At 37.0% G+C, this 9,962-nt stretch overlaps 1 protein-coding gene across 1 annotated transcript; it reads left to right on the top strand.

Moving 5' to 3' along the window:
• Positions 1 to 2,482: 2,482 nt before the first annotated feature.
• On the top strand, positions 2,483 to 8,319 carry LOC308093447 (HORMA domain-containing protein 1-like; the record flags this gene model as incomplete). The annotated part of the gene is made up of 9 exons (XM_080439785.1): positions 2,483 to 2,524; positions 3,974 to 4,118; positions 4,212 to 4,267; positions 4,780 to 4,806; positions 4,942 to 5,009; positions 5,378 to 5,526; positions 5,653 to 5,876; positions 6,286 to 6,351; positions 8,278 to 8,319. 9 exons carry the CDS (start codon positions 2,483 to 2,485, stop codon positions 8,317 to 8,319), a joined length of 819 nt encoding a protein of 272 aa, XP_080295911.1.
• Between the last annotated feature and the right edge of the window lie 1,643 nt (positions 8,320 to 9,962).

The raw sequence follows: 9,962 nt of genomic DNA, 5'->3' as shown, positions 1-9,962 counted from the left end.
GGAGGTGACAAATATTTTCTTTTTTTATACAGTGGATGACTGAAATGTCAATGGATCATTTAAATAAAGAATATAAAATATAATACACAGCATTGTGTCCCCTGCTATTACACATAAAACATGTGTCACATATTTACATGTGAATGGTGATGTAGCCTAATTTGTCATATCATAGTGGCAACTTGTTTGAGATCAGATACATTTAAAATAAATTGATATAGTTAAAATATAAGTTTCAAATGTATAAGAAAACATCATTGCACAACAGTATGAAGTATGATTTTCTTTACACATAAAATGTTTTAGGTCATCTTGGGAGGATGGACATCTGGTGCCTTTTTGTGTGACACAGGCTGTGTGAGTCTCCCATTTCTTAGATTGTAGCAATTTGTGTTTGTAGACAGGCTGTCTGGATCATTGGGATTGTTTTGTTCTCTCAGTAGTCGATTGAATTCTGCACATAAATAAGTTGGAATGCCACAAATATAAATATTAGGCTATTCAATCAATATTATTGATAAGAGGTAGCTTCAGAATGTCCCAAATCTGTGTTGCCTATGTTATGAAATCAGACTTTCTATTAAGAAAATGAATGCTTAAAGGTAAGTGATATTTTTTGGTTAAAGCAAAAATGTTTTTGTTAAAAGGTCAAAGCACTATATTCTGATAGTAATCATTGTTATAGAGCGTTTGTTCAGTAGCAGGGATCTTTCCGTCTCTCCAGCTCTTTAATAAACAGAAAATACATTTTCAGTAAGGTGACAAAATGTCAGCCAATGAAGAGAGAATGCCCATTTATCCAGTGTTCCAGTTCCAATTTTGTCTGCTCATTTCTTTGTCATCACTTCCCATTTCACTTCACTTTAATCTGTATCCTGTCTGAGTTCTCTATCCTGATTGGATAAAATTGGTGTCCTGACCTGTTTAATAAAGAGCTGGAGAGACGTGGGGACTCCTGTTACTGAACAGACACTCTATAGCAATGAGTACTATCAGAATATAGAACTATTTAACACTTATTTTAACCAAAGAAGATCACTTAGGCCTATCTTTAAACTGGGTGCTGAAATATTATACTGCCTTTAACCACTATGCTTTGTCATAGCCTACTAGGCTATTTTCGAGGAAAAAAAATACTTTTGCATCTTTTGAGAATTTGTAAAGATTCTTGCCTATAATGACTTGCCCAAAATATGGAGTTCAATGTGGTTCAATTTAATTTAATTTAATTTGAGTTCATAAGCACAACATGCATCAGCTGGGACAGTGATCGGTTTGGCCATTGCCAAATAGATTTTTGTCACACTTGACCTTCATGATTTGTTGATTTGGCAAGACTGGTGAGAAACACATGTATAGTATCCTAAATGATATCAGATAATAACGTAATAACATATTTATGTAACATAATAATAATGATAATAACAACAACAACAAAATAAAATTGTTTAAAAACTGTTTTTTTTTTTGTCTTCATTTGTGTAACAATTTTAACATAATATGGGGTGGGGGGCACATAACATCCACGACGTCACGTAATTTACTTAGTTATTTTTTTTACTTGAGTAAAAGTATCAATGCTGCAATGTAGAAATACTCTTTAAAAGTCCAGAATTCAAAATGTACTTTAGTAAAAGTACAAAATTATTGGTATCAAAATTTACTTAAAGTACCAAAAGTAGAAAGTCATCACTCATTATGCAGAATGTCGTGTCCCATTTCACAAGTTTTCAATGTGTAAAATAATCTTTTGAAAATAGCAGATCTACAAGCTCACAATGGGTGCATACAGCACTGAGCACTGGCCAATACAAACTAATAGGCGAGTGTGCTCCGGTGCGTCATTTTCGAACGCGCCCAATGCCTCACTTGTATATAGGCTATTTTCAAATGGGCTGAAGTGGGTAATGTAGGCCTATGTTTTGTAGTAATTATCAAAATCTCCAAAGTAAATAACTATTTTTTTCCAGATAATTTTAGTGGAGTAAAAGTAGGCCCTATAATATTTGCCAATATGTAGTGGAGTAGAAGTTAAAGTACAGAAAATTGGAATAAAGTACTTAAGTACAGTAGCTGAGTAAATGTACTTAGTTACTTTACACCACTGAATTTAGTTTGTGCGGGAATTCCGAAAATAGCCGTTCTACAAGCTCACACCCTGTAGCTTCCTTGATGCACGGTGAGCTTGCAGATCTGCTGCTTTAGGCGCGACAACGTCGTATGGCGTAGTACGTATTAGGGCCTTTACGTCACTCACCCACACCGTCTCAGAAACTCTAGCTGGGCAAAGTAAGTTATGCTGATTCTGAACAATAAGTTCGTTAATGTCACACTTTAAACAGACCTTTTACATAAAACATATTAACTCATATTTCACACAATGTATGAGTGAGATATGTATGATGTATTTATTATGTTGTTATTATGACTAACGATAGTTGTGTTTATTCACATTTTCATGCTAGCTGGTGAATGAGAGAAGATGGCAGGTTCAAAGATGTGCAGACCAAAACAGCAAGCTGAGGTATGGAAGACAATGAATAACCCTTTGTGACTTGTGTGCAGTGGTGTAAACTAAAGTACATTTACTCAAGTACTCTACTTAAGTACAATTTTGAGGTATTTTTTTTAATACTTTACTAGAGTATTTTCAGTTGTCAGTACTTTTACTTCTACCCCACTACATTTCAGAGGCAAATATTGTGAGCTAATGGGACATTCTGCATAATGAGTACTTTCTACTTTTGGTTTAAGTATACTTTCATGCCAATACTTTTGTACTTTTACTCAAGTATAATTCTGGCCTTTTACTTGTAACAGCTAGAGTATATTTCTACATTGCAGTATTGATACTTTTACTTAAGTAAAAAAGTTGAATACTTTTTCCACCACTGCTTGTGTGTTTCGGTTAATTAAAACAATGGCTTTTGTCCTTCCTTCCTTGTTGCATTCATTAAAATATTGTAATGCTTATAAGCATAGGCCTACGTTTTTGTTGACACTGCTTGTATGGAAGTTTTGTTTTATTGTTGTTTTAATCTCTGAACACGTCGAAGCAACTTCCAAATCAACTATAAAATTGACTATTGTAACGCTGAATGTTGAACTTGAACAGAACTGTTTAACATGATGAGTTAGTTTTCTCTATGTTTTCAGAGACCGTCAGTTGACGGGCGCCATCTTGTGGTCTTGTACAACAATCAGTGGTGGAAAAAGCACTCAAATATTCTACTTAAGTAAAAGTATCAATACTGCAATGTAGAAACACTCTGTTACAAGTAAAAGTACAGAATTCTAAATGTACTTGAGTAAAAGTACAAAAGTATTGGCATCAAAATGTACTTAAAGTACCAAAAGTAGAAAGTACTCATGATGCAGAATGTTATAGTGGAGTAAAAGTATAATATTTGCCTCTGAGATAGAAGTAAAAGTACTGAAAACACAATATTAAGCTGGTGAAGGTGCATTCTTTTGTCACAATGGTCCGACTCACTGCAAATAGCAGATATACAAGCTCACAGTGCCATGCTATGAGCTTGTATATCTGCTATTTATATATGTTTTAAAGCGAACATTTTAACTCTGATCTGTGCTTCTGGGGGTCCCTGGAACAACATATTTTGAGATGGGGGTCCGCAGCCAAATGCATATCATTTTGGGGGTCCTTTACAAGGAACAGTTGGAGCACCAATGATATAGCAACATTCGTTTAAAAAAAAAAGCACCAAAGATTTTGCAGATCTACAAGCTCGAGTGCCGCGCTATGAGCTTGTATATCTGCTATTTTTGAATAGCCAAAGAAATCTAAAGTGACACAGATGCGTTCCCGGATTGAATGGGTTAAGAAGACCTTCCTATTTTCTCAAGACATAGTATTTTATAATTGAGAATACTGAGTTTACTGTGTATGAAATGTGCTATACAAATAAACTGCACTTTAATGTTTTTTTTTTCTTTTTCTGTCATAATGTAGTGGGCCAACTTATTCCAAAGTGACCTGAAAACGGAGCAAGAGTCCCTTGTCTTCGTTAAGAGGATGGTGGCCGTGGCTGTGTCCTCCCTCACCTACCTGAGAGGGATATTCCCAGAGGACGCCTACAGGTCTAGATATCTGGAAGGTAAACGGAAATGAACACTTCTTTGATAGTCATGGAATAAATGCCTTTCATCATTTTCTGTAAATGTCCTTCCCTCTCACTTTACTTGGTCAGATCAGTGTGTCAAAATCTTGCGAGAGGACTGCAGCACACCCGGAGCTGACAAATTTGTAAAATGGTAAAAACAAAAGAAAACTATACAATACTGTATGTAGCACTGTATAATAAAATATTTGCAATTTTACTTTAGTTCTGTCTACTGAAAGAAATGACTATTCTCTTCCAGGTTGATCGGAAGCTTTCATGCACTGGAGAGGGGATATGTAAGTAGTACCATGTTTCTGCTCCTTTAGTTGACATTTCTGTTGTTTCCTTAGGTCTGTGTGAGATAATATTGATTATCGCTTTTTAACATTGACGCTGTTTGCCTTTTTAACAGCTTGAAATGATGTCCATTGGGGTAAGTGAGGTCATTGCAAACAACTATTACATACATGTAACACGACAAGAAAAACAAAAAATACATGAATTAACTTTGTAAAGTCAGCACACTTCTGATGAGCACTTTTCTCGTTTATAATCGTATGTACTGTAGTTAACTGACTCCTGACTGCAAAACAAATAGCCTTTGGAGGATATAGAATATTTACTTTGGTATAACAAGTGTGATTTTACATTGTAGGTTTACAACAACGCAGGTGACCCCAATGTAAGTTTTCCTCCGAACACTGAATAAAATCAAATTACGTTTGATGATTCCAAACTAAAAGACACAATTATGATGACAGCATTATCCCTTGCCTCTACTTAAAGATAACAGATACATGTTCTCCTCTCTTTGCAGTGCTTGATCGAATCCTACCAGTTCAAGTTCAAATACACGGACAAAGGACCACAGATGGATATACTGAGGTGAGTACTGTACACAGTACACTGTATATCCAACAAGCTTTATAACACAGTATACTGCAAAAGGTAGACAGCACGGAAGGGGTAGAGCTTTCTCACTGGAAATAGAACAAGATTATGTTATTTGGCTCTGGATTTTTCACATGTGAATGTAGACTGATAAAGGTTATTCTGTGGTGTTGTGCTTCCCATTTAAGTAATGAAACCTCAGGGGAATTTATGGTGGTTTTCTCTAGGCAGCACTTTGATCTCCTTGAAGCTTTATTGCCTTGACATTTCTGTGCAGAATAACACCAGTGTCAATGAATGCGATCCCATCCTAAAGCAAACCTGTACTGTTCTAAGTTCCAAACTAAACTCCTTAACTACAGGAACAAGAACGTAGAGATGCAGGTGACAATGGAGAACACCAAAAAGGCATCTGTGCTGCTGATTAGGAAGCTTTTCCTCCTTATGCAGAACCTGGGTGCTCTCCCCAACGATGTCGCCCTCACCATGAAACTGTTATATTACGATGACAGTGAGATACGTTTTTGTTCATTACAATCATCAAAGTAGTTTGGATTCCATTCATTACATACTGTATGGATTATTAGTATATTGGATAACCTAACCATCTCCTCCCTGTTCTTTGATTAAAATACAGTCACGCCTGCCGATTATGAGCCGCCAGGCTTCAAGGAGGGCGTATGTGACAGCCTTTGGTTCGAGGGCATCGCAGTGCATTTCAGAGTGGGTGAGGTGCAGACACCCTTCCACACCATGAAGGTACGCGTGGCGGCAGAGGAGAGCCGTTCAGAGAAGCTCCGGGAAGGCACACAGGTCTCTGTGGAAGGTCTGAGCCATCTCTCCGAGCTGAGAGAAACCCCGGTGAGTGTTCCACAGGGAGGAGAGAGTAGATTCTAAAAAGACTAATAGTGTTACAGTTTGCACTCCTAAAACCCAGAAGTTTGAAATTGGTTCCCTCAGCACATTTCCAATGCATTTACCCCCGTTTGGTTTTCGAGTTATGCAGAAGATGAGAGCTGGTTTATTCTCTGAGATAAATTACACATTAATATGATTGTGACATTTTAAGCTGTTATGTGCATTTCTCATACCATATACTAGTATTAATTGTGTTTGGTTTATTTTCTTAAACCCAAGGCACAAATTCCATTCTTGGTTAGCCTACAAAAAGATGTCATCACCTCTACACACACTTTTCTGAACTTCCTCTACACAGGACAGAAGTTATCAGTCTTTTTAAATATGGTTGTCTGTGTCCGTACATTTACAGGATCCTCATGCCAGTATGGTGAACAATGAAGTTCTACCTTCTGAAGAAGATGGTAAGGGGGACAGGGTACTTCTCTTATACACTAGTATTATTGATTAATTAATTAAAAAATAAAAAAAAACTATATATTTTTGTTTTGTAATAAAACAATATGGCCCCTGCTATTTCGGCAGGGGCAAACTGTGACTATGCCCCACGAATTTTCAACCAATTTTCCAGCGTTTTCATTTACTACAAATGTCATACACGTGGTTATGTTATGATATAGTATATTTGGTCAAGTTAAGTTGTGGGTTTTCATACCAAAACACCTTATTTTGCATAGAAGTAATGTATAAAAGAGAAGAAAGGTGTTTTAAGGCCACTCCGCACCAATGCAACTCCTTGCAACATGCAACTACTTGCAACCAATATCCCCAATGGCATTTGCAAGGAGTTGCATTAATGTGGACTGGCTTTAAAACTGTTTTGTTGCAAGGAGTTGCGACTAGTTGCATTGGTGCGGTCTGGCCTCTAGTCTCAGGTACTTGTATATAATACAGCTCAGGCATATTTCTTTCAGTGGAATTATGTCAAGTTCCTCCTGCCAATATGGCGGCAAGGTTGACAGTGGCTTATGCGGTGCCTACCTGTATTATGTCTATGGGTTTGCTAATATGCAAGCATAGGCAGTATTGTCAATGCACATTGGTACACCTAAAACAAACACACCCATTATTAATTTGAGTAGCTGCTGCTGTGTTGTTTACATCACAGGATACTATGGTCAGCCTCATGCAGCCTGCCATGTTCTTATCCTGCTGTAATTTTTTTTTACCTGAACCAGAAAACAAGCCAAAAATTCTAGGGTTTCATACCCTTTTAACGCTTGCTTCTACATTATACAGAGTCTGCAGAATTCAAGGAACCCCGGGTGCCTGCAAGAAAGGTATAATTTTGTTTACATTTATTTAATGACAACAAGCATATTTACAAACAATAAAATGCACATTTTAGTCAAAAGGATGGCTCAAGAAAGCCCAGAGGCTTATTTCCATTGCGGCCCCATAAATACAGTTAAAAACAATAAAATACATAAAATTGAGTTTAGTAAGATCAGGACCAGGTGGTATTTAGAAAACTCTTTTGGGAGGACTTAAGACTAACAGTAGACCCTATCAATTTTGTGACTGTTGGCAACCCATTCCATGTGATAGCTGCAGAATACAAAAAAGAGGCCTTTCCAATTCTGTTAAGGTCCAAGTGTGTGTTTTGTCATTCTACCGCTTTCCTGGCAACGACAAAAAGAAGAGGAAATCGTTATTTAAAATAACGATTATTCTATGCATATGATACAGAGACTAGGGGGGGAGAAAAAAAGAGGGATACTACAGTTGAAGAACACACGCACCTGTACATCTGTCCCATTGTATTTGTTATTCCCTAATAAAAAAATATATATTTTAAAAGAATATTACAAGAACAACAGAAACTTTGCATAGGCTATTACACATTTCTCGAGGTTATAGGCTAATATGGACATATAAAGTTTTTGTCAACATACTGGTTTGCTTTTTTTTTTATTGATTTAAAAAAATCATAATTCTTTTTTATAAATGAGTCGGGAGGAGATGAGTTCTGGGGTGGAGCTAGTTTATTTTGGAAGGTCTGCAATTTCTTTTTTTAGAATCATAGGGATACCATTATACCATGATGTGCAATGTGCATGCATAGTCGAAATGACACTGAATGAGTGCCCCTGCCAAAACTTTCATTGCACCTTTGTCTATGTACAGTATGTTGATATTCTGGCAAAAGAAAATTACCCTTTGGTTAACCTTAGAGATAACTCTTAGAGCCATACCTTCTCCAGATAATTTTGTATCTAAATATTTTGTATCTAAGATATAATTATTGTTTGGTTGGCAGTTCAAATAAAGATAGTTCCTTTCAATAAACATCCAGTGTTTTGGTCTAATGAAAACTGATATCTCATTTGTCTTTCCTTCTCAGAGACAGGTTGCCAGACCTGCCACCAAGAAGAAGAGAATGTAGTCACTATGATCAACTATTGCACTGTAGGTGAATGCTTTGTCAAAGCAAATATGGAGCATCTTTAATTTTGATTTACAAAGAATGTTTATGCATGTTTAAATGTGATGTTTTGACAGATGCTTATGCCAGATATCATCTTCTAAGTTAAAATAAAGCGATTTTGATTGATTGATTCATTGATTTATTGACAACAAGCATATGTACAACCAAAAAATGCACATTTTAGTCAAAAAGATGGCACAAGAAAGCCCAGAGGCTTATTTCCATTGCGGTCCCACAAATACAGTTACAATACATGATTTAGTCAAATAAAAAATTCTAAATGGTATTTAGAAAACTCTTTAGGGAGGACTTAAAACTAGAAGTAGACCGAATCAATTTTGTGACTGTAGGCATACCTTCTCCAGATCATTTTTTATCTAAAATACAACCCAAGTATGTAATTTCATCTTTAGCTATAATTTCAGTGTCTCCTACCACTATTTTGAGGCCAAGGTACCTCTTTAATTTATTAAATACATTTGTGGGTGCTGCAGTGGGACAAAAGCCAGGAATGTAAACTAAGGATGCGGGAGAATCGACCCATTCCGCGGTCCAGCGTGGGAATCAGGCCGGAGATAAAGATCGATTTCCGCTGCTCTTCAAGTGATCTTCGATCAATCAAGTGGATATAATCCAACTATTATCAGCTTTCATGATTTCCGAAAGTCCTCGGGAAATATCATTAAATCCTATTTGATGAACGGATGCTGGGAGTGAAGACAACAGGCCTAAAGTAGTTTAACTGAAAACGCATTTAAGTTTTAAACTAGTGAGGAGGATTATAATGTAGGCCCAGGTCTACATGAAAAAAAGGTTATTGCATATGGTTGCCTCAAGAGGGCATTCTTGTTTAAATGGAAATGTATACTCGAGAGCCTCAGACCCCGTTAGGAACCGCAAGTCTGCGTTCAATCTAGCCTGGTAAACCACCCCCCTCCCCCCCAGGGTTTTACCAGGCTTGTTCAATCAAACCAGTAGTTCAAAAACCTTTCCTTCTGTTGTGTTTAAACTTGAGATACACTTCTGTTTAGACACAACATGGACCTTTGTCTTTGTGTCTAACCTTACCATATACTATCTAGTTACCAGCTGGATTACGTAGATATCTTTGATTTTTGCCTAACATCCTGCTGGAATTGCACTCAAATATAGGGGATGTGAAAATATTTAAGAGTAAAAAAAAATAGGGGGGCAAAGTATAAACCCCTGGGGGACTCCAGTCAATGAAGTATAGAGTTAGTCAGTGGTTGAAATGTATTCTGACCTTCACTGGTAGGGAGGCAAGATTAGGTGTAAAATGGATCTGCATCTACCATACACCTCCACACCATACATGTACTGTATGTTGGTCGATCTTAATAGAAATCTGGGTTGGTTTCCCTGACCTCTGGGCGTTTTCTGGAAGATCATAGTCCTGGTCTTTTCCAGATTTATCGTCAGGGCCCAGGTCTGATGTTCAACATTGTGTAGGTGAACCAGTTAAAGTTGTAGTGCTTCCTTCCAGGGAGCTTATTTGTGATGCCGGAGATTTGGGCTCCTGAAAAGCAGCGTGTGATAGCATTTGGAAACGTTATGTTTCTCACACTTTTGGTGGGTGACCC

The sequence above is a fragment of the Gymnoscopelus braueri genome, assembly GCF_963280865.1.
Source record: "Gymnoscopelus braueri genome assembly, chromosome: 10".
Lineage (NCBI taxonomy): Eukaryota > Metazoa > Chordata > Actinopteri > Myctophiformes > Myctophidae > Gymnoscopelus > Gymnoscopelus braueri.
Note: the sequence above shows the minus strand (reverse complement) of the source record. Positions and strands in the feature narration are given on the sequence as shown.